Genomic DNA, 24,462 nt, shown 5'->3' with positions numbered 1-24,462 from the left:
CCATCTGCTCTGCAGTAGGGACCAGACGTGAGGGAATCAGTAACAGTCCATGGTGGTGAGTTTGTACAATGCCACTCAGGGTGGGTTCCTGCTAGTGATAGTCCATGGAACCTGTCCCAGGCTGGCTGGCCTCAGTAAATGAAGCAAGGCCAGGGCCCCTGTGCCAGAACAGGTGCTCCAAGTTATAAAGGATCAGAGACTGGTGAGGGAGAGAGACTGGATGTGTCAGAGCAGCCTGGGAGAGTCAGCCAGGAAAAGGGGCAGGTGCCTGGGAGCCTGGAGAGGGTCCTTGAGGCAGCTGCGGACAGCCCTGTGCAGGCCCTCCCTGGAAAGAGGGAGGAATTAGCTGGAAGCCAGGGGCAGAACTAGCCTGCTCGCTTTCAAGAGCCAAAGCCAGTGGTGGGGTGGAAGGCTGAAAAGGGCTGAGGGGAGCTAGGGGAGGGGCTGGCCAGCTGTCCTTCCTGATCCCAGAGCCAAGGCTGAGAGGGCTGAAGGTTGGGAGCAGCAGAGGGAGATGCCAGCTGGCTCTCAGAGCCAGAGAGGGCTGAAGGCTGGGGAAGAAACAAGGTGAGAGACAGTGGGGCTGATTTGTTGATGGGCCATGGGGACTTGTCCCTTTTGTTATGGTTTATGTACATGGGACTTCTATAACAAATGAACCCCACCAGGGCTATATTTAGACCAGGGAAGACTGGTTGAACTATTGCTGGGAACACTGTAGGAGGGAAACTGAGGCAGGCATGCCTCTCATGACCTGGCCTGCTGCAGGAGGTGGCTCCAGGCAGGGCTGTCATGAAAGAGCCCTTAATCATTGGGGCCTGAGCCACCGCTGCTCCCCTTTCCCACCACACATACCCCCCAATTAGTGAGGTCATCAGGTTGTCTTCGCCGGCCAGCCTGAGTGTCCATCTAAATCTAAATCAGGGACTCGGGGTTGCAGGATCCCACAGGGCAAAGGAAGAGAGGGAGAGAAATGGGGAAAACTTGGCTTGGCCAGGAATCTGGGTCCAATATGTGGGATCCCAGGGCCACATCCTGGGGATGTGGATTCCAGTCCCTGCCCCTAGGATGTGATCTGTAATTCAGCTCCCCCCAAGAGACCCCCCAGCAACCCAAGTGCCAGCTGTAAGCTCAGCTTTTCTGGCTTCAGAGTAGCAGCCGTGTTAGTCTGTATTCGCAAAAAGAAAAGGAGTACTTGTGGCACCTTAGAGACTAACAAATTTATTAGAGCATAAGCTTTCGTGAGCTGTAGCTCACGAAAGCTTATGCTCTAATAAATTTGTTAGTCTCTAAGGTGCCACAAGTACTCCTTTTCTTTTCTGGCTTGTGGCTGTAGCACTTTACATGTGGACATTGCTGAGCAAAGCCAGGCCCCAGCTCCCTTATGGGATCCATATGGCCGGTCTCCCCCAGGGATCTGCTAGGCGGGATTGGGGCCTAACTGCTCCGGTGGCAAGAGACTTTCAACAGACAAAAGTTCCTGTTCCTGCTCAACTCAAGTGGAGTTTCCCCCCTGGAGTTAACTGGATGCGGGACTGAGTGTTTTAATCATCGCACATGAGCGTGGGGCTGAATCGCCCCCCAGGCAGCCGTGATGGGGAGAAGGGCCCGTTCCCATGCTGGATAAGGAGGCCCGGGCTGGGTGCATTTTCAGTTGCTCGGGGTTAATACAGGCGCGTCCAGCCCCTTGTCGGGCTGGGCGCAAGGAGCAGCGGGGAGCGCGGGCTGCGCTTTGCAGGAGCCGGGGGCGGCTCCTGTGCCACAAGTGCCAGCGCCCGGGGGGCGTGCACGGGGCTCACACGCGAGCAAGGAGAAAGCCCCTGATTTCTGGGAATCCACGTGTCCCCGGCCCGCAGCTGCCCCCACCCCCGTGCGCGAGCCCGAGCCCAGCCCCCAGCGGTGGGAGGGGGACTGGCCGCCGCAGACCGCTCCGGGATCTCTCCGTGCGCCAGACGCTCCCCGGCCCTGCGAGACCCCCCCTGCCTGGGCCAGAGGCGGCCGCCAGGTAACCGGGGGTGCAGGGGCGGCTCGCGGGGGGGGGGGGCCAATCCACCCGGCGGGTTTAGCAGCCTGAACAAGTTGGGCAGGGGCTTGGGGGCCGGGGGGGCAGGGGCAGGGGCAGGGGGTCTGCTCCGCTGACGTGCAAGACCCCGGTGCTTTCTCCAGCTCTGGCGGCTGCTCCCAAGCCTCTCACCGCCTGCACCTTCGCCTCGTCCGGCTCCCCTAGGGCCCCGATGCTGCGCCCCTGGGGCGGCCGGGCCGAACGCTGCTCTCCCATCCGGCCGGCAGCCCCCTGCCCCCGGGCGGGCCAGTGGGCTCCTAGAGCAGGATCTGCTCAGCTGCGGGGCGTCGGGAAGGTAGGATCGCGGACGAGCCCCGGGCTGGGTGCACACGCAGCTAAAACTGGAGGGAGTGGGGCTGTGTTGAGGGGCGCTGGAAAATCCCTCCGCCTGAAGTCTCAGAAAGTGCCTTGGAGCAGTGGGGCTCCAACTTTTTTTCTGGCCGACCCACTTGAAGAAAATTGTTGATGCCCCCGGCCCCAACGGAGCTGGGGCTGAGGAGTTTGGGGTGTGGGAGTGGGCTCTGGGCTGAGGCAGGGGGTTGGGGTGTGGGAGGGGGCAGCTTTGGGCTGGGGGTGCAGGCTCTGGGGTGAGGCTGGGGATGAGGGGTTTGGGGGGAGCTCAGGGCTGGGGCAGGGGTACGGGCTTACCTTGGGTGGCTCTCGGTCAGCGGAGCAGGGGTGCTAAGGGAGGCTTCCTGCCTGTCCTGGCACTGTGGATTGTGCTGCACCCCGGAAGCAGCCAGCAGCAGGTCCAGCTCTTAGGCGGAGGTACGCAAGTGGCTCTGCGCAGCTCTCGCCCGCAGACACCCCCCATGCCAGCTCCCATTGCCTGAGAACCGGCCAATGGGAGTGCGGAGCCAGTGCTTGTGGCAGGGGCAGCACACGGAGCCCTGTGGTCCCCCCGCCTAGGAACTGGACCTGCTGCTGGCCGCTTCCAGGACGCAGGACAGTGTCAGAACGGTGGGGACTACCCTGCCTTAGCTGGGAGCACTGCTGCTGGGACTTTAAACGGCCCAGTTGGCAGTGCTGACCAGAGCCGCCACGACCCAGTGCCTGACATTCCCTGACCCGCTACTGGGTCGTGACCCACAGTTTGAAAACAACTGCCTTAAAGTGAGTGCTTGGTCTGTGTGCACAGAGGAGCTGCTGCATTCCAAAGCTTAGATGCCATCCCACTGCACCTTGGCCTCTACCCCATCACTCGTTGTGACAGACGGAGGGGCATGTTCCCCCTCAGAGGCCAGGTAGCTGGTAGCTAATGCGGCTGGCAGTGTGGGTGCTCTTGTGGACAAATGCAGAACGTTTGCAAAAACAAGCCCCCTTCTGCCCAGTTGTATTTGGGTGAGTCGGCTGTGGGCTCTGCTGGGAAGGCTTAAAAATAACATGAAAGAGATTTAAGACTAAACCTTTTCCAGGAACTCTTCATAATAGAGCAGATTGGATGGTGGTGGGGATGCAGGTTTGGAGACTAACTCTATTGGAGTCCTGTATCCAGCCTTCAATCCTTTACCCCAAAACTTTTCCATCTGCTTATGTTTCCTTCCCCTTCCTACTGTCTGATTCCCACCCTGATCCTCAGTTAGCAAACTGATTGAGAAATGACCTGCCCGCCCACCTCCCTCCCCGGCTGACTGCCTAGCAGGCATGGCTGTGGTGAGGTTGGTGGCAGGTGTCGGAGCTCCCAGCTGGTGGCAGACATGAGCATGGATGAATTATTAGTAATGATCATGACACACTCCCAAAGAGCTCCTCTCATCAAAAATGTTCCTGTGTCTCTTAGCGGTGCATCTGTCAGTGCCATGTGAAAAATCAGTTGTGCACAAACTGTGGTTGTATCAACCACATGTAATTTAAATATTAGCATTGGCCTTTGCAAACCTGGCCCATTCATCCATACCAACAGCCCTCTTCTGCTTGTGTCTGATTCTGCATCCACCCACAGCAGCATGCTTGAGTGGAGCAGCGCTTTACCTCCTGGGATCTTACCTCCCAGTTGCACAGAATGGTAGGATGGTCCAGTGACTGGGATGCTAGCCTGGGATTTGGATTCAATAACTTATTTTGCTACAGACTTCTTGGATAACCAGCCATGGCCCAGAGATCCTTTGAGACCAACTGGGAGAGGGCGTAAGGGGTGCATAGGGCTTATAGGGATCCCCTGGGTCTGACGTTTACATGACAATGCGCCGAAGAGTGGCATATGAAGTCTCTACCAACCTCCAGGTACACATTTGTTGTCTTAATCGTTGCAAAAGGGATGTATGGATGATCTGTAAGGAGTTAAGTATCTATTCTGAAAACTATGCTCTTAAGGTATGTGAGTTAAGATAGGTCGCCTGGAGGCAATTGACAGGTTCTGTTCAGGCAGGGGGCAGGAGACGCTTATCTCCCTTGCTGACCGTTATGATGTGTGGCTTACAATGTAAAGCTTGTTGCATAGGGAGCCAGCAACTTTGTTGCAAAGTCAACAAGAGATCACAAAATCTACAGGAAGGAGCACACCACAGACAGGTGGCCTAGTTCGGGCTAAGATCAAATAATTAGTCTGGGTCAGGAGAATGCAGAGAGACCCCCCGGGATCCTTCACTAAGGAGACAAGCTGCCAGCTGGCATATGAATGGATGGTCGCAGCTGGTCTGGTTAACACTGGGAGAAAGACTTAGGGTGAGAGAACCTTTATGAGACTGGACCGTGTTGAGAGTTAAGTCTAGGTGCTAAAAGGTGTATTATGATTTGGCGTTAGACGTAACCAGTTGTTTCTGATACTTTCTACCCACTTCCTAGTACTTGAATCTCTGTTAAGTGAACTTATTCTGGTTTTCACTCTTAACTGATCTAAGTGGTGTGTCTTTGGCGATGTTGTGATCTCGGGTGTCATGAGTCAGCTGGGGTTACTGTTCTTTGGGGAACTGCGAGCCTGGTAATTCTGACAGTCCAGTGGAGCAGGGGCTGGATGTTCAGAGGGTGTGGCGTTTGGGCCTGCCTATCGCTAACCTCCAGAGGGACAGTGGAGCCAGTGTGGGCTGAAAGGAAGGGCTTGTGCTCTCTGTGGTTGGCAGAGCCTGGGGAGCCAACCCATGGCAGGCACAGACAAGGCTTCCTCATGGTAAGGTGCTACATAGCTCTGGTACTCTGGCCACTTCATCTGTCTGCTGCAGGTCCCCTCTGTCACCTATGGGATTATTGCCCTGCCCACCAGGGAGGCCTGAGCATGAACACTCTGATGATGGAGAGGTGCTCAGATACTACAGGAACAAGGGCAAGCGGAGCACCACAGAGTGGGAGAGCCTGGCACAACTGCTGTGCCCAGGGTTGAGAGAGAGAACCAGAGCATCTCAAAGCCCCCAGGTCCTGTGCACTGAGGGACGATGTGGGGAGCTTCATGCCAATGTGCCAGGGCTCCCCCTCTGTGCCAGCTCTGTATATTACAAGTAAGGGCAAAGGCAGCTTAGACTGGCTTATGGCAGGGTGAAGAGATGGCTCCGGGCTGGCTGTTCAAGGAGCGTGGCCCCCCCGCAGCTCATGTTGTAGCACAGCCAGGTTTTGAGGGGGGTTCCGCACCTGATGCTGCAACCGAGATGCTGATGCCCAGATCCTGAAAGGTCTTTAGAGACCTAATTCCCATTAATAGGTGCTTTGAAGGAGCCAGGAAATTGGGTTTGTAAAGCATGGGCTGTTAGGAAGTGTGCAGGGTGTGTGTGTGCGCGCGTGTGCACACCTGCTACTAGTGACATAATTTAGCACCTCAGTTCACCAGCACAGATGCAGCCAAGGCTGTTTGCTAAATTTATTGCAGCTTGGTTAGCATTTTATCATAGGCTTTGTTTTTTAATGCTCCCTATGAACTCACTCCGATGCTGTGTAAATCCTTATCACCCCCCAACACACACTGTGCCTACCCACAAAGGAGCTGCCTCATACTTGCACAGCAGGAGCTGGAATTTCCTCATGCTGGTAAATGTTTTACCCATATTACTTCCCTTCCTTGCCCCAGTGTTGTTTGTGCCAAGACTTTCTCTGTCAGTGGACAGGTTTCAGAGTGGTAGCCATGTTAGTCTGTTTTGGCAAAAACAACAAGGAGTCCTTGTGGAGGACTCCTCCTTGTTTCTGTCCGCTGAGTGCAGTGGCAGCGTGGAGTACGCTGTTCATGGCTAGGGTTGCTGTTTTACTTTCCCAGCAGCGGTACAGACAATCGATAAGCTAGTCTAGCTCCATGATTCAGTGACAGTTATTGCTACGATGCTTAAGGGCCAAAGGGCCATGTGGAACTTGGCAGGCTAGTTAACAAAGAGGAGATTACAATCTGAGTTCGAAGAGGAGGACAGGGCTTTGAGACTTGACTACGGCTGGCACAGCTCCCTGTTTAGCCTTGGCAATTTTGGGCTATTCACCCTCTCAGCAGGGCAATGAGTTAGCAGTACAGAGAGACGCACACAGGTTAGGTGCCAGGAGCTGCCTCCAGCCTTGATTAAATATGAACCGTGCAGAGCAATGTATCAGCAGTGATGAGCTGCCAAAATCTTAACAACGGGTTCCCTCCTCACCCCATGAGAGGGTCGTTGCCCACCCCCGCCCCTCGGGACTCCTGCCCCATCCAACCCCCCCACGTTCCTTGATGCCCCCCCAGGACCCCTGTCCCCTGACTGCCCCCAGAACAAGGCAGGAGGGTCTCGTGGGCCACCGTAGTGGATGCCCACTCCACCCCTAAGAGCCAGAGGGACCTGCTGGGGGGCGAGGTGGGGATTCCCCGGGGGTGCTTACCTGGGGCAGCTCCCTGGAAGCATCCGGCAAGTCCTTCTGGCTCCTAGGGGCGGGGTAGTGTAGCTGCGGGGGGAACAGGGAGCAGTTGCTCCCCCACTGATCACATCAAAAGTGGCGCCTTAGGCGCCGACTCCCTGGGTGCTCCAGGGCTGGAGCCCCCATGGGGAAAATTGGTGGGTGCAGAGCCCCCACTGGCAGCTCCCCGCCCCACCCTCATCCCCAGTCACCTCACCTCTGCTCCGCCTCTGCCTCCTCCCCGAACACGCCCCCTGCTCTGCTTCTCCGCCCCCCCCGCCCCTTGCCGGCTTCCCGCGAATCAGCTGTTCGGCGGGAAGCCGGGGAGGGCTGAGAAGCAGGCAGCGGCTTCCCGCTCCGGCCGAGGTTGGCGGAGACAAGCTGGGGCGGGAGCGGTTCCCCTGCGCCCCCCCACCCTCCCCCGGGTTACCTGCTGCGGCGTGGACGGCCCTCCTCGTGCCCCCCCCCAGCTCACCTCCGCTCCACCTCCCTGGGCCTGAGTGGGAAGCCGCCGCCTGCTTCTCCTGCGCCAACAGCTGATTCGCGGGAAGCCTGGGGGGGCGGAGAAGCAAGGGGGGCACCTTCAGGGGAGGAGGCGGAGGTGGAGCGGAGGTGAGGTGAGGTGAGCTGGGGCTGGGGCGGGGAGCTGCCGGTGGGTGCTCTGCACCCACCAAATTTTCCCCTTGGGTGCTTCAGGGCTGGAGCACCTGTGGAGCCGTCACCTAAGGCGCCACTTTTGATCGGTTACATTTAGAAGCCCTGTTAGAACCGATTCTCCCCCGCGGAACAACCGGTTCTAAAAGGGCTTCTAAATTTAACAACCGGTTCTAGCGAACCGGCTCCAGCTCACCACTGTGCATCAGGGATGGGATTTATGTAGCAGGGGAAGAGGAACACAGGCATTACAGTGGGGGAAGGTTTCTTGGGGTGGGGGAAGGTTCCTTCGTTTAATTTACCCTGCTTGTACACTCCTGTGAGTTGCTCTACCTGCTGGTATGTCAGTCCCACCATCTGAGATGCCCTTGCATCCAGTACTGACGGGTAACATCCGTCACCTTACCCATTACCACTTGCATTTTCCCTAGAGTCAAATCCAGCTCTTTACAGCTAGATTAAAGACCGAGGCCTGGAATAGGCTCCTTGATCCTAGCCCATAATCCTGGCCCTTTTCTTTTCCAGTCTGTGGTTTGCTGGAGGACACTTCTCTGTCATGCACACCTTGAGCTGTTGCTAGATGCTGCAGAGGCAGGAAACTGGGGGTCGTTGTGGTTATTTCAGACTGCCCCAGGGGATCTCACTGTGCTGTGCTCATGCGGATTGGGGGGTGCCAGTTTGGGGCTGTCTGGGAAGGTGTTTCATTTGGGAGCGAAAAGAAAAGGAGTACTTGTGGCACCTTAGAGACTAACAAATTTATTTGATGCATCCGATGAAGTGAGCTGTAGCTCACGAAAGCTTATGCTTAAATAAATTTGTTAGTCTCTAAGGTGCCACAAGTACTCCTTTTCTTTTTGCGAATACAGACTAACACGGCTGCTACTCTGAAACCTGTCATTTGGGAGCAAGGTTCTCTATGCAACGGCAGCTTGGCAGACAGTGTGGGAAGAGCCGGAGGGCACGGACGCTCTCCGCCAGATGTCACTTTTGTCTTCAGAGGTTGGAGGAGGTGGCACGGTTCTGAGTGCTGCTATCATGCACAGAATAAATACCAATGAATTCATCTCCCCGCTCTGAAGGAGAACCAGAGCCCAGCTCTGGCCACAACGCCCCAAGGGCAAAGGGTGCCCTGCCCTGAAGGCAATTACTAAGCATGGCGCAAAACTTGCAGAAGCTAGCCGAAGGTGTAGGGCTAGATCCTCCGCTGGCATCCATCACCAGAGCTTTCTGAAATCAATGGAGCCTCCAGCTGAGGATCTGGCTCCTTTCAGGGCAGGGCTGGAGCGAATCCTTCAGTGCAGACTTGTGTACAAAAGCTTCCAGGTTCGCGCTGCACCAGGCTTCTGAGCAAAAGCCGTTTAAAGGCCTTTCCAGCTCAATCTGTTTGACAGTGTGAATGGACAGGGCCGGTCCCCAGAAGGCAAAGTCTGGGACTGAGGTTTGATACTGAGGTTGAAAGCCAGGTTTGCAGGTTGGAGTTTGTGTCTGTGTTGGGTCACCAATGGAGGGGGGGGAAGAGCGCGTGCAGGGGAACAGAGCGCGGGCAGCTCAGCCGGTGGCGAGGAGAAGAGAGGGCTTCTTTACTGGGCGCTCAGCTTTCGGAGCGTAATGCTGGATGCAGCAGTGTGGCCCTCATGCTGGTGAGCGCTCGCAGCCACATGTGGTGCCGTTGCCACGAGGGGGAGCTGCTCCCAGGAGTGAGAGCTCACCAAGATGCGCACGGGATCCACAGCTGGGACGGGAGGGCATTGAGCAGGCAAAGCAGCTCACCCGAGTTGCAGGATAAAGTCGGCCTCCTCTTTACATTGTTTCGCCCGCCAGCTCTAGCTGCTTTTCCTGCTGCGGGTGCAAGTTACACTTGCCCTCCCTGCACACTGAATAGACGCTGGTTGCTCTGCCTGGCCACTTGTGCCACCGTACACAACACTGCTGTACTGACCCCCGCCCCGTGGGCATGACTCCAGTCAGACTAGCACCAAGGTGGCCACATCCATGGAAGATGCTGTGGCCACGAGTGAATCTAAAATTAGGGCCCAGCTCCTCTGCTCGTACTTCGGCAGCACTCCAATGACATCCACATGGGTTTCGAGGTTCAGCAGAACCTCCGAGTTCTGGACACCTCGGGATGGAGGTTGTTCCTAACTCTGAACAAGACGCTGTGGACTTCAGCCATGGGTGATTTGGGGCTGCAGCGGTGGGTCAGGGCTTCTGACCCTCGGGACATAAGGGCTTCAGGTGGTAGGGTGGGAGGCTCGGGGCTCTCCATGGCTCTGGTCCTGGTTTCAGCTGGGGAGCGGGGGCACACTGGGGCTTAGGACTTCAGCTCCAGGAGAAGTGTTGGTCCTGAAGCTGGCACTCCCCACCCCCCCACATAGCTAAAGCCCCGAGCCTCCATGGGGCTGAAGTCCGGAGCACCACCCCTCTTCGCAGCTGAAGCCCCAAGCCCCCCAGGCCACCCGCTGGGCCCTGGAGTTTTTATAGTGTCTTGTGGGGGGGCCTCGGAAAGAAAAAGATTGAGATCCCTGCCATACAAGATTTGTGTGGGGTTGTTTTGTTTTCCCACCTCTGCTGCTGCCTGATTGGTTACTTCCAGTTCCCCAGGGTGTCTGGTTGACGATCAGTCTGTAACTCTGGTGCTCGTATCTTTGAGGTTCCACGGTGACGTATTAATGACGCTGACCATCGCGGATGAGTTTATAGCAGGGAGCCCTTGTGCTTTGTGATTCCATGGTCGCAGTTGTGCTGTGGGATCCACCCCGTGCCAAGAACTGTTCTCCACCTCCCCAGGCCTGATCTACCCCCAAGCTTGGACTGAGCTAGCGGAGAGGGTGTTCGAGCCCAGCCTACGCTGGGGAGCAGCTCCCTTCCCCGAACTGAAGCGAAGGCCCAAATCATAGCAGCCGGAGCATCCTCGCAGCGCAAGCACCTTGGCTTCGAAGCTGATTGAGTCAAGTAGGTGCCGTGGTGGTGCGGGGACAAGGCCAAAGTGCCTGTCCTGGAGGGGAGGATCTTGACTGCGCAGCTCTGGGAACAAGTGGTGCCTGCAGCTGTTCCCTGTCAGAACTTTAACGGAGGGTCCATCGGCCCCCACATCCCCCAGCGGGGCCGTCTCCTCTACCTCTCATTGCTGGAGGCAGTGATGGGGTTTGGTGTAGATTGGTGCTGGGGAGCGGGAGTAATGAAATCAAGTCCCCTCTCAAAAATGCAGCTTCCTTTGCCCCGGCCCAAGGAGAGGAGGGGAGAGCAGAAATGCGCCCCTCCCTCGCCAGGCAGAAAAGCCTCCCGTGCCCCTTGTGTGCCAAAAACTCATGCAGCCTCCCGTACCCCCGGGTGCCAAGTCCTGTCTTTCTTGAGCCCCAGCTTCCTCCCTGATCATGGCCACAGCACAGTGATGTGGAGCCGGCTCCAACATCTGCAGTGCCTGGAAACCTTGGGGGCAGCTGGGAACAACCTGAGTTGCAGAGCTAGCACAGGTGCTATGGGCCGGGTAGGCTTCGTCTCTTCTTGACTAGTGCAGGCTGGCAGTGTGGCCTTGTGACTGTGCTGTGACTCAGGAGACCTGCCTCTGTACTGGCCCATTGGGTGACCTTGGGTGAGTCATGTCCCTGTGACTCAGTTTCCCCACCTGTGCAGTTGGGATAATGACACTGACCTCCTTTCTATAGTGCTCCTGAGCTCTGCAGATGAGAAGCACTAGATACGAGCTAGGGATTATTATTCATTTCAGTAGAAAGACCTGTCTGATCGATTCCCCTCGATCTGTGCAGTTTGAAATCAGGTAGCTGGGTCTAACCACAGCAAGCCATTCCAGACTGCTCTTCCCAAGCCAGACTGCTCAGCCAGCAGTAGCTGTGAGGCTCTTGCTGTGCTTACGAGCTTCATTAATGGAAATAAAAAAATGTAAAGACAATTATAAGAAAGTTACGGGCAGTAAAATGAAGCCAGAGCTGTGACAGGCACCAGCCTGGCTGCAGTGCATGAGAGTGTTTAAAGTTTACCAGACTAAATAACCATTTGATTCATCCAGAGCAACATCCAGGAGGCCTGGGATTGTCCCCAAGGGGCAGCTTTTCTTTACTGGCCTGGGAAGACAATTTGTGTCCAAGCAGCGACCCTTAATCCAGAGCTGTGGCTGGTCTGTCTGGTTGTTTGACTGTCAGGGAATTATTGAGAGTGCCTCTGTTATGTTACGATGCTCTGGGATCAGGCCTCCAGTGCCAGGCAGGGATCAGGCCCCATGGTGCTAGGTGCTGTCTATACACAGAATAAGGAGATGGCTCCTATCCCGCAGAGGGGGACAGTGACCTGCAGGCAGCACGTAAGGGTCTTTGTTGCAGCATCAGCTCAAGCTGTAACTCAGTGGTGCTCCTGCCCTGACTCGCGTCCACACACGAATGTCTCTAGGTCCAGTGAAGGGGTGCTTTAAACTTGAGCAAGCCAGCCTGTTGCAGGAGGGTCAACGCTTGAGTGCTGCTGGTGCCGATGGAGACGCAGCTCCCCTGTGCTACTAATGCCCTCTGGGTAGGGAACATGTGGAGCTGCTCTCACCAGAGCCTGGCTAACCGGAGATGAGTTTGCTCGAGGGCAGATCCCTCTGCAGTGGGGGCCAGCCCCTTAGGCCGCTCAGCCATCCTGCCGGGCTATGTTCTGAACTCACCACGTCAATGATTGGGATTTCCAAAGGGAGCCAACGTCAGTTAGAAACATTATTTCCCCAGGTTTCAGAGTAGCAGCCGTGTTAGTCTGTATTCGCAAAAAGAAAAGGAGTACTTGCGGCACCTTGGAGACTAACGTGAAGTAAGCTGTAGCTCATGAAAGCTTATGTTCAAATAAATTTTAGTCTCTAAGGTGCCACAAGTCCTCCTTTTCTTTTTATTATTTCCCCAGGTGTTGGTAAAACCCACTGACTCCAGCCAAGCTTGTTGACACCCAGCCAAGCCTCTGCTGTGCTTTGGCTGAGAGTAAAACTGCTTTCCTGCTCCCTCTGCAGTTCCCCAGGCAGGAATAACCATGGGCAGTGTACGTATGAACCTTTTCCTCCCAGTGCCCCCTCTCCCCCAGCCATTCTCCCCACAGTCACAGACCAAGGCCCCTGCATTCGCTGACCCATGCGCGCTGACTCCTGTGACCATCCCCATCAAAGGCAATGGAGCTGCTCGTGTTTAAAGTTCAGCTTGTGGCTAAGAGTTTGCAGGATCAGGGCAGGGGCTTGATCCAAAACTCAGTGAAGTCAGTGACTGGATCAACCCTAAATCACTGGAGCTCCTGCCGCTCTGAGTGGCATGGTAAGGGGGCGGGGAGTGGGGGGGGGTTGGATAAGGGGCAGGGGTCCTGGGGGACAGTCAGGGGAGAGGGAGCAGGGGATGGGGTGGGGTCCTGGGGGCCTGTCAAGGGGTGGGGGTGTGGATAGGGGTTGGGGCAATCAGGGGACAGTGAGCAGGGGGGGTTGGGTAGGGGGTGGGGTCCTGGCGGGCGGTTAGAGGGCAGGAGTCCCTGGAGGGGGTGGTCAGGGGACAAGAAACAGGAGGGTTGGATGGATTGGGGGTTCTGAGGGGAGCAGGAAGTGGGAGGGGGTGGATAGGGGGTGAGGGCCAGGCTGTTTTGGGAGAAACAGCCTTTGCTACCTGGCCCTCCATACAGTTTCGCAACCCTGTTGTAGTCCTCAGGACAAAAAGTTTGCCCACGCCTGGTCCAAGCACACTGTGAAGAGTTACAAAGGGATCTCACAAAACTGGTGACTGGGCAACAAAATGGCAGATGAAATTCAATGTTGATAAATGCAAAGTGATGCATACTGGAGAACATAATCCCAACTATACAGACACAATGATGGGATCTGAATTAGCTGTTCCCATTCAAGAAAGAGATCTTGGCGTCATTGTGGATAGTTCTCTGAAAACATCCACTCAAGGTGCAGCGGCAGCCAAAAAAGCGAATGTTGGGCATCATTAAGAAAGGGAGAGAGAATAAGACAGAAAATATCCTATTGGCTCTCTATAAATCCATGGTATGTCCACAGCTTGAATACTGCCTGCAGATCTGGATGTCCCGTCTCAAACAAGATATATTGGGGTTCAGAAAAGGGCAGCAATGATTGGGGGGATGGAACGGCTGCCGTCTGAGGAGAGATGAATAAGAGTGGGACTGTTCAGCTTGGAAAAGAGACAACGAAGAGGGCATGTGCTCAAGATCTATAACATCATGACGGGTGGGGTGAAAGTGACTAGGGAAGTGTTATTTACTCCTTCCCGTAACACAAGAACCAGGGGTCACCCAATGAAATGAATAGGCAGCAGGTTTAAAACCAACAAAAGGAAGTATTTCTTCACACAATGCACAGTCAACCTGTGGAACTCCTTGCCAGAGGATGTTGTGAAGGCCAAGACTATAACCGGGTGTCACGGAGTCCCTGAGCGATGCTCTGGAACTGCTCCCTACGAAGCCAGTCAGGACTCTGGGGAAGTTTCCTCTCTGTGAGCAGACTGTCTGCAGGACACACAGCTTCCCCCTTCCTGAGTCTGACCTTAGAGCATTCAGCATCCTCTCCCCCTCCGTGCGCTTCCCAAAGCGAGTCCACCCAGGAGGGGTCCTGGGGAAGCCAGAGGGTCTTGCACCCCAACTCCGCAGTCAGACATGACTCTCAGCCAGCCAGTAAAACAGAGGTTTATTAGATGACAGGAACATGGTCTAAAACAGAGCTTGTAGGTGCAGAGAACAGGACCCCTCAGCTGGGTCCATTTTGGGGGGGCAGTGAGCCAGACAACCACGTCTGCACTTCACTCCATGTCCCCAGCCAGCCCCAAACTGAAACTCTCTCCAGTCCCTCCTCCTCTGGGCTTTGTCCCTTTCCCAGGCCAGGAGGTCACCGGATCCCTTTGTTCTCCAACCCTTTAGCTCTCACCTTGCAGGGGGGGAAGGGCCAGGCCATCAGTTGCCAGGAAACAGGGTGTCGGTCATTCTCTGTGTCCAGACCCCCCCGCACACACCTGCCCTCTAGGGCTCTGCAAAGATCATACACCCTTATCCCATCACCTAGATACTTAAGAACTGCATAGGGGAAACTGAGGCACCCGCACAATATTCAGAGGAAACATTAAGAACAGTCCCGCTTCGTCACACAGGGTTCAAAAAAGAACTAGATAAGTTCATGGAGGACAGGTCCATCAATGTCCCTAGCCTCTGTTTGCCAGAAGCTGGGAATAGACGACGGGGGATGGATCACTTGATGATGACCTGTTCTGTTCATTCCCTCTGGAGCACCTTGCATTGGCCATGGTCAGTAGACAGGATAGTGAGCTGGATGGACCTTTGGTCTGACCCGGTACGGCCATTCGTATGTTCTTACATGCTGCAGTACCTCACTTACCACGTGCCATTGCTTTTCTCTCTTCTAGCAGCTAGTCTGAGCTCCCTGCAGTGATGAACTCTCTGAGTTCTGTGCTACCTTATCTCTCATCTGGCACAAAGGGCACAGACTCCTCTTTGCCCAGGACTGAGCCACTTAATAACTAGCTACTATCTCAGCTTTCACATTACATGGATCAAGTTTCAACATCTCAGCTTAGGGACTCCGATCAGTCACTTGGGATCAATTCTTGCTGCTGTTGGGCCGGATGTGAAACTTGTTGTTTGCCCACAAGAAAATGCCCCATTACGTGGTTGAAGCCATTGAGCCCGGTGCACGTTTCTGTAGCCCAGGGGCCCTGTCTGAGTAGTTTAAATTGACCAAGTTGTCCCAGTGATAATCTAGACACGTGCAAATGTCTCTGGTTCAGAGTGGTGGTGGATGTGACTTTGCCAGCTCTCGGTCCGACAGGCTATGAGAACTCGGTGTCATGACTACAGCTTTTTCTAATAACCAATGGACCGAAGCAGCAAGGCCATTAAAGAACATGGTTGTTTTCAAACAGGTTGTTACCAGTAGGGGGGGATCTCCAGTGGCCATTCAGGCTCCTGAGCTATCTGTCTGTCCAGATGTCCTGTGTCCTACAGGAAGAAAGCAAGCCACAGTGTGTCTGGTGTTGAGGGGTGCACCCTGCTTGTTCTGTCTCCTCCCAGACAAGGTCCTTGTGATAGTAGCAGATTCTAGTTGGCATATTGCCTGTTTCTGGGATTTCCTCTTTGGACTCTCTCTCACCAGTCAAACGGCCTCATCCCAAGTTCCCTGGAACTCACTCCCTTAGTTCTGAGTCAAGGCCAGATCACCCAGCATTAGCGAATCTAGGTCATCTGAATCAGTTGTGTATGTGTACGTTTTTGCTCTTACCGTGCCTTGCCGCTGCCTAGAAGATGTGCCCAGCTGCACACGGCCATGTAATGCATTAAAACAGGGCTTGTGCCTGGACCCATCGAGGGCAGGGTTCTCGTGGCTCTAACTAGCAGCACAGATCTCTGCTGTATGATTGGTGATTGTTCTGCCCGTGGTGCAGGATTGATCCAAATGGCACTTGTGCAGATGTTGCACTGGAAATTTGTGGGACAGAGGTCCCCAAACTGTGGAGCCTAGAAGGGCACGGAGCAACATTTTTGAGTATGGTCGGGGAGGGAGTGCCATCCAGCCCCTCCCTGCCCCCAGCTTTGCTCCGGTCCTTCCCCCAGCCACGTCCCTGGCACCCAACCCGGCGCCTGTCCCTGTGCCTATGTCCCGGTGTGGCTACGCTCCTGGCTGACCTCTGCCCCCAGCTCTGGCTGCGGCTCCATTCCTGGCCCCAGACCCATCCTCACCTGCAGCCCCAGCCTTGCCCCCCTTACCCTTGTCGATGTCCCCGCTCCCCACAGCTGCAGCTCTGGCAGGGCGCGGACAGGATAAGGAGAGGCATGACTTTCAAACGTTTGGGGATCTCTGCCGTAGGATATCAGAGGGAGGCATTTCGCCCTTGGCACAGACATTAGGAGAGCTGGCAAAGCACCAGGTACAAGTTCTGGGGTGATGAGGCATGCACAGAGCATAACAGGAGCTGGCTTCTAGCTGTCCAAGACAGCATGTTTGTATCTTAGCACGCTGAGACCTGTCTAAGCCACTGCCTGAGGGACCAGCAAAAATGGTTTGATCAGTAGAAGAAGGTCTAACAAATTGACCCCGGCGATGTACAAAGCCCCTGAAATGTGGCCAGCTGTGGGTGGAGGGTGAGGGGCTCTGTTTATTAGTGAACGGTTGAGGTGCTCTACCCCAGCTCGGTGTGCCAGCCTCTAGGCTAACATTGGTTCCATTTGGTTTTACCTCCTGTCTCCTGTTACAGAGCCCAGCTTCAGACACGGACGGGGCAGACGGAGGATAACACTAGCATTGCCCCCACACACAGCCTCGTGGATCCGCAGCCTCCAGCCCTTCACCCTAGACCCCACATACAGTGGGGCTGGGTCGTTCCTTCCTTCTGGCACCTTGCGATGGGAAAACGTTGGCAGCAGCTTTTTGCCCAATTGCAGCGAACACGCACGGCACCCTAGAGAGGAGGGGAGAGCCCCTCACCCAGGGAAGGAATCGGCCTCCCTGGGCTGCAGGGAGCCTGCAGATCCTTCCTCAGCAGCAGTGTACCAGGGCACCCACTGGTCTCTCTCTCATGAATTGCTGCTCCCGGCACGTGGGAGGCTGTTCCCGCTGACACAGCCATTGTCATGTAGGCCAGATTGTCCGTCTGCTTGCTGCCCAGACACACGCCATCAGCATGCAGTGGGGCTACGCACCCTTCCTCTGTGAGTATGATGGGGTGCTCGCTCTCCTGTCACATGCAGGGCAGGGGAAGGGGTCGGACGCGCCTATGGCCCTGTTCTGGTTCCGAGAGCGCCGGGACCAATACCCTCACAACAGCATGGGGCCAAGACCCTTTCCCCAGGCAGCCCCTGGCTGTGCCAGCCCATTCCTGTGCCTCCCATTGGCTGGCACGTTCTGACCTGCTGTGGACCCCAGGCTGCCCCAGAGAGGGCTCTATCTGGAAAGCCAGGGTGGGGATGGCTAGAGGGCCCATGCAGGGATGCAAGGGAGGCAGCAGAGCTGTTGCCAAGCCCAGCTCACAAGCTCCTTGTTGGGCCGGATCTGGATAACAGCCACCCGGGGCTGAAGTCCCAGTGCTGGTCCATGCACTCAGTGGGTGGGACCCAATGCTCTGTTCAGGAACCCAGCCGGGCCCATTGGACTGGGGGGAATGTTCTCCACGCTCCCCTTCATTCAAATGACCCTGAGCCGTGGTGGCCAGGTCTCTCGTCCTCCCCTCCCCATGCTGCTGCTTCAAAACACTGACAGATTTCCCCCTTCTCCTTCCCCTCCTTTCCCGAGTCCTGCTCTGCAACATAAGCCTGTTCCTCCTGGCCCCCAATGTGTGATGGGAGCCAGTTGGGGCATGGTCTTACACCTCTCGTTCACCCTCGGGTGGGGGGGACGGGACGATGATTTGCAGATTTCGTGGCTGTCCTGGGGCTGGAGGCTGCAATGCAGAAGGAATGCAGGATTATCGAGGCTCTCCAGAACAAGCTGACATATCAGCAACGGCTCCAGTACATGGTAATTCTTTCCCTCTAGGCTCAGGCTATGTTACCGGTTGATTTGTGTCTCCCTTTCCAATGGCCCAGACATGCATCTCTGGCAGTAGGGCAGCCTCTGCCTTTCTGCCCATAGCGCATTGAATGCTGGGGGCCATGGAATCAGAAACATCTCTTGTTTCATCCCCTTTCGGCTTCTCCAGGGCCAAGATTTTCCAAACTAGCAGCCCGATGCTAACCTGCTAACTGCCCATTTTGGACGCCAGCTAGGAGTCCTGGTTTTCTAAAGTGCTGAGCCCCCAGCAGTTCCTGTTGACATTTGCCCTGCCTAGCAAGGTCCCTCCTCGGGCTGCTGGTAGGTTAATTTCCAAGCCCTGATTTAGGTGCATGACCAGGTACCCAAGTGCAAACTATTTGGCTCATTTTCAAACATCCCAGAGGGGGCTGCAGCCCCCGGGGAGGGCAAACTGGTGCATACGTGCAACTCTGCCTTCTAACGGGCAGAGTCTTCTGCCCAGCTGTGTGTCACAGGCCCTAGACTGCAGGTGACTCCTGATGATTCTCCTTTAGCTCAAGTGGTTGGGACTTGTGCTTTTGGAGCAGGAAGGTCCCCGTGGTGTACAGTGACAGTGTCATGGCATTAGGCGGCTGCACACCTGTTCCAGGTGCTACAACCCAAATTAGTTTTCAGCATTTGTTTACCCACAAGGAAACATGCCCAAGGTGCCTGGCAGGGTACATGCTTCCACATCAACTCAGGGGGAGGGGACAGGAGCGGTTGTTGATGTGGGCACAGCCCAGGAGGATCCAAGGAAAAGAGAAGCTTTTATTTTGCCACTAGGATTTTATTTTTCTTGCCTTTGCAGAAACACTATTTCCCCATCAACTATACCGTGAATGTCCAGTTTGAAGAGGTTCTCAGGGCGGCCAACATTACCAGGCTGGTAAGGTGTCCGGTGCTCACTTTCCATCCTCATGCTGTTTACTATCCCGGTGTCCCAGCTCACCTGGGAACAGCTCTGCTGTAAGCTCCATGGTCTTTCTACAGGCGCCCTGAACAGCTGCTCCCTTAGCTCAGCTGGTCGAGACCCCAGTTCTCGGCCTCAAGGGCCATGCGTTCTAGAGCAGCCATACTGGCCCATGGCTTGTTCAAAATCCCTCACTGCCTCTGGGCTGGAGGTGGTACCACAAGTGTCAGGAAAATCTGTGACATCCCAGCAAGTGCCAGGAGTGGATGGCATCTGACACCTGCCCTGGGCATTAGGGCTTTTCATCCAGGACACTTCAGCAATCATCCCTTACTGTGCACTGAAGCTGTGGCTATACCTGGTTCTCATTGGCCCCAAGCAGAAATCGAACAGTCCTATAGCAGCGTGAACTTCTAGGTTAGTGCTCGTTTCTCCCCAGTTTCCAGCTAGGGAGCAGCTGCGAAGGTTAAATGCTGGGTTGATAGGTTCCTACTAAATACCAGAGTGGGAGGGATGCTTTGAGGAGGCATCAAACTTCGCAGAGGCCAGGGGTGTTGGGATCTGAATTTTGCTCACACCCAGGGGGGTCAGGATCGGGGGGCAGCTGCCAAGTCTGGGTCTAGCTTTCCCCAGGGCTTAGGGATGATCTGATCGCAGGAGCGAGCTGGCAGGCAGGGCCACTGAATCCGAGTAGTGCAGAGATCAAGGCACGCACCAGACACAGGTGCTTGCTGAGCAGAAGCTCTTGGAGGCTGCAGTGGAAAAGGCAAAGCAGCCAGGGGCAGGGGCTGGGTGTGGATTGTGAGGTGCTCTCCAGAGGACCTGCTGGGGCCCAGGGCAGCAGTCCCTTGGGAGGCTCCGCCAGAGGGCGGCCGTGCGTGAACCTTGTCCCCTCGTGCTCCCCAGCGGGATCAGAATGTCGGCGAGCTGTCCCTTCGCTACTTGTGGCTCAGTGTGAACTCCCAGGTGCTGCTGAAGATCTGGGCTGTGCTGCTGGAGAAGCATCCGTCCTGGGAGTACACCCAAGATCTCTGCCACCTCTTTGAGCAGCTGGCTGAGGAGTACGAGAACTACAACCAGGTGGGGAACCTCCTGGGACCCCAGCACCCCGCCCCCTTTTGGGTTTAATTCCTGTGTCTTGCACAGTGCACAGCAAGTAACCGTCCGGGGGCCAAACAGGAGGGCAAAGTGAAGGGGGGAGCCAGGGCAGACCCCGGTGGCCAGCGCCAGTGTGGACGAGCTGCCCTGGGGTGACTCTTGCTGTTACAGGGTAGCATGGAAAGGGGCTGGCCTGCCCCAGCCCACGTGTGGCTGTGTCCTCCTCCTGGGTTGGCTGGCAGGTTGGGGATGCCGTGGGCAATGGGGGAGCTGAGATGCTGTTTATGGGCCAGACATACCCTGTGCACTTGGCACTCACACAGGCTGTACGCACACGCTCCTGTGGCCCCTGTGCCATTCGCAGAGCGGGGTTCTGTACATGCACACGTGAGATATGCAGAGACACGTGGGTTGGTGCATGTGCATGTCCTGCATGCTGGGCTGCAGCTGCCCATGGCGCTGTGCACCCTGCTGCATTACCCCACGCCCCGCCTCTGGTCCACTGTTTCCCCATGTCCTGCACACCACACCAGCTACATGTGCTGTGTGTGCACCTGGCTCCCTGCACCCCACACATGATACGCTCTGCACGGCACACTGTGCTGTGGATATGGCAGCTGGCCCACAAGAGCACCTCCCTCCCCCTCCTCCCCATACTCCATGTGTTTGTCTGCTCTTCAGGGCAGGGGTTTTCTACTGCTGTTTGTACAGCGCCTAGCACGGTGGGGCCCCGATCTCAGCATTAATAACATCACACATACAGCAGGAACATCTCAGGGGACTGGTGGCCTCCCCAGAAAATGGGTGCAGGGCGGCTGGCGGGGAGGGGGCAGTGCTGTTGCGGAGGGGGCAGCCTTGAAATCAGTGATAAAGCAAGAGCCAGGGAGAGAGGAGAGAGCCAGGCCTGAGGAGGGACACCAGAGGGAGAAAGGACCCTGTAGCCACATTCTGCTCATTGCTGGGGTTTACCCATCCCTTGTGCCCTAACTAGGGTGACCAGATGTCCCGTTTTTATAGGGACAGTCCCTTTTTTGGGGACTTATTATATTGACGCCTATTACCCCCCACCCCCTCTCCCATTTTTTCACAGTTGCTGTCTGCTAAGCCCCGCGGTAGCTTTATGGCCCAGCCTCCCAGGGCTGGCCTTGCCATGAGCAAACTGAGGCAGCCGCCTCAGGTGCCAGACTGGGGGGGTAGTGGGGGCGCCACAAGGACCCAGAGTGTAGAAAATGGTGTCTGCTGCTGGTGCATCTGTATTCTCTCTGCTCGAGATGCACAGAGAGGGGGGAGAGCTGTGCTGGAGGGAGGAGAGCACAAGAGACAGAACAGAACAGGCAGGCAGGAGAAAAGGGGAGAGGGAATAACAGAAAGCAGCAGGAGCTGCAGGGAGAGATGAGGAGGAGCCTTTTATGTACCCCTCTAGCAACCCCAGGAGCCTGGACTGATTAACCCCAGTTTCTCAGGAAGCTTCCTGTGTCCTGCTGCTTCCCTGAACCCACTTGAGAACAGGCAGTCAACTGAAGTAGTAGGAGCCAGTTAGGCCCTTATGATGCTGATCTCTTTCCTCACTCAGGCCCTGCTACCAGCCTGCTTATTTGTCCCCTTCAGCTGAGTGTTGAGAGCCACTATAGCTGGCCCAGAACAGCAGCCATGAGTCAAAGAAGTAAACTCCCCTCTGGGCAGCATTCAGAAAAAGAAAGAAAGCAAAGGAAGCTTTTCTATCTAAGCAGGAAGGAGCTCTCCTGAGATACAAATGTTCACAGTGAGCCTTCCGGTCCCAGTGAGGATGTGAGTGGTGAGGAGATGCCTGATCTTCCAATTAGTCAGAGTGCAGGTGACCTGGCAGCTGCTGCAGCATCCATATCTCCATCTCAAATGGATGTAACCCTGCACATTCCTGAAGAAAAGTGTAGATCAGAGAAGAGTGTGGTGGAGGTGCAAGAAACAGCTGCTGCTGAGTGTAGTTCCTTAAGTCTAGATGATACAGGACTGTGGACCCACTTGAGCAGTAGCCTGAGGGACTTCCTTGTACTGCATGGGCCACAGCAAGTGAAAAACTTCATGTTCCCCAAACACAATGAAAATAGAAGTTTCCATCCAACACATTACTGGCGTGAAATCCCCAATGGTGACAAAGTGGAGAGGCTGTGGCTTATGTACTCAAAAACCCAGAATGCTGCCTACTGTTTTTGTCGCAAACTCTGCCAGTCTAATGTTCCAGCCACATTGGATTCCACAGGAACAAAGGACTGGAAAAATCTGGCTAGAAATCTGGCGTGCCATGAGAAGGCAGCAAATCACCAGAGAGCATTCCACAGGTGGAAAGAGCTTGAGATGAGACTATGGTTAAAGGCCACCATAGATGATCAGCATCAAGAGAAAATTGCGTCAGAGTCTCTTTACTGACAAAATGTTCTGAAAAGGCTCATTGTCATTGTGAGAATGCTTGCTACCCAGAACCTAGCACTGCGTGGCACTGCAGATCAGCTGTATGTGCCAAAAAACTTCCTTAAAATTGTGGAGCTGATGGTTGAGTTTGATGCTGTACTCCAGGAGCATCTAAGAAGAGTCACCATCCAAGAAATGTGCACATACCACTACCTTGGAAAAACAATTCAAAATGAGATCATACAGTTACTGGCAACAAAAGTCAAACAGAAGATTGTGGCAGATCTGAAGTCAGCACAATATTACTCTGTTATTCTGGACTGCACACCTGACCTCAGCCATCTGGAACAAATGACTTTAATGGTGCGTTTTGTAACAACAAAAGAACCTAGTGAAAATGTCCCTGCAATGGTGACTGTCAGAGAGCATTTTCTAGAATTTATTGACACTGATGATACTATAGGAGCTGGTATGACAAATGCGCTTCTTAAAAAGCTGGAAGATACGGGAATTGCAATAGCGGACTTGAGAGGTCAGGGCTATGATAATGGTGCCAACATGAGAGGAAAGAACAGAGGAGTGCAGACACGGATCCGAAAATTAAACCCTCGAGCTTTTTTTGTCCCATGCAATTCTCATTCATTGAACTTAGTGATCAGAGATACATCATCAGCTTCTAGTGAGGCTGCTGAATTTTTTTAATGTAATTCAAAGCATCTATGTATTTTTCTCTGCATCAACTCATCTATGGCAAATTTTGAAGCAACATCTGGGAACATCCTCTCTGACACTGAAACCACCAAGTGCCACACGAAGGGAAAGTTGAGTGGAGGCGATAAAGCCTATCAGACACCAAATTGGGAAGATAGATAATGCCATAGTTGCCATTATGGAGGATACTGCTATGACAGGAACTGTTTGTGGGAGAACAGTGACAGAGGGAAATAGAATCACAAGAAACGTACATAACTTCAAATTTCTGTGTGGCTTAGTGTTGTGGCATGACATACTGTTTGAAATAAACGTTGTAAGCAAGAGACTCCAAGGTGTTGACCTTGATATATCTGGAGCAATGGAACAACTGGACAAAGCAAAGTCATAGCTACAGTCTTACCGGTCAGATGAGAGATTTCAAAACGTTCTGAAGAGTGCACAGAAGTTGGCAGAGGAACTTCACACTGAAGCTATTTTCCCCACCCATTCAAGAATACAAGAGTCACCAAAGAAGACATTTTGATTACGAGGCACGGGATAATTCCATAAGAGACCCCAAACAACTATTCAAAGTTGAATTCTTTAACCAGGTGCTAGATTGTGCAATACAGTCAGTTGAAGAACGTTTTATGTAGCTCAAGGAACACAGCAGTGTATTTGGGATGTTGTCTGATGTTTCAAAACTCCTCACTATACCTGAAGATGACCTACAGCAGCAATGCAGGGCACTAGAGACAGTGCTGACACATGATGACATGCGTAATATTGATGTGAGTGATTTAGGTGATGAACTGAAAGCCCTTTCAAGATACGTGTCAGCAGAATCAACTCCAAAGGCTGTTCTGGAATATATGTGCACAAATAAAATGACCACCCTCTTTCTAAATGCTTTTGTTGCTCTGCGCATACTTCTAGCACTTCCTGTAACAGTTGCCAGTGGAGAACGCAGCTTCTCCAGCGGAAGTTAATAAAAACACATCTACGCTCCACAATGACACAGGAGAGGCCCGGGCCGGCTCTAAGTTTTTTGCCGCCCCAAGCTGAGGTGGGGCTGGGGCTCGCAGGCGGCGCTGGAGGCAGAGGGAGTGATGTCACCTTCTCCCAGTGCCTGCAGAGGCTTTCCCCCTCCCCCGCCCGGCCGCTCAGAGAAGCCCCGATATAAGGGGTGGCACAAGGCGGCGCAGCCCCAGCTCCCCGGCAGGACTATCTCTCTCCGCCCCAGGTGGCGGCTGGGCCCTGGCAGCTCAGCATCCCGGGGCTGGGGCTTCCCCTTCCCGCTGCGGCCGGCGGTGCGGCGCCCTCGCCCCGTCTCAGTGGCGCAGCTCC

General features: G+C 54.7%; 1 protein-coding gene across 8 annotated transcripts in view; it reads left to right on the top strand.

Annotated features, from left to right (window-relative positions):
* The first annotated feature begins 1,698 nt into the window (after positions 1-1,698).
* Positions 1,699-24,462, top strand: part of IL34 (interleukin 34) — a 43,158-nt gene continuing 20,394 nt past the window's right edge. The window contains exons 1-8 of one of the 8 annotated variants that reach the window (XM_038367843.2): positions 1,744-2,005; positions 10,280-10,444; positions 12,380-12,511; positions 16,732-17,185; positions 17,887-17,990; positions 18,835-18,912; positions 19,843-20,016; positions 21,125-21,600. In XM_038367843.2, coding sequence (XP_038223771.1) covers positions 17,158-17,185; positions 17,887-17,990; positions 18,835-18,912; positions 19,843-20,016; positions 21,125-21,430 — 690 coding nt within the window. In that variant the 5' untranslated portion in view covers positions 1,744-2,005; positions 10,280-10,444; positions 12,380-12,511; positions 16,732-17,157 and the 3' untranslated portion in view covers positions 21,431-21,600. Of the gene's footprint in view, positions 2,006-10,279; positions 10,445-12,379; positions 12,512-16,731; positions 17,186-17,886; positions 17,991-18,834; positions 18,913-19,842; positions 20,017-21,124; positions 21,601-24,462 lie in introns of those variants that run through there. The other 7 variants (XM_038367841.2, XM_038367852.2, XM_038367842.2 and 4 more) reach the window with 7 other exon arrangements.

This window comes from Dermochelys coriacea, chromosome 12, assembly GCF_009764565.3.
Source record: "Dermochelys coriacea isolate rDerCor1 chromosome 12, rDerCor1.pri.v4, whole genome shotgun sequence".
NCBI lineage: Eukaryota > Metazoa > Chordata > Testudines > Dermochelyidae > Dermochelys > Dermochelys coriacea.
The sequence above is the reverse complement of the archived record's forward strand: the minus strand, read 5'-3'. Positions and strand labels throughout refer to the sequence as shown.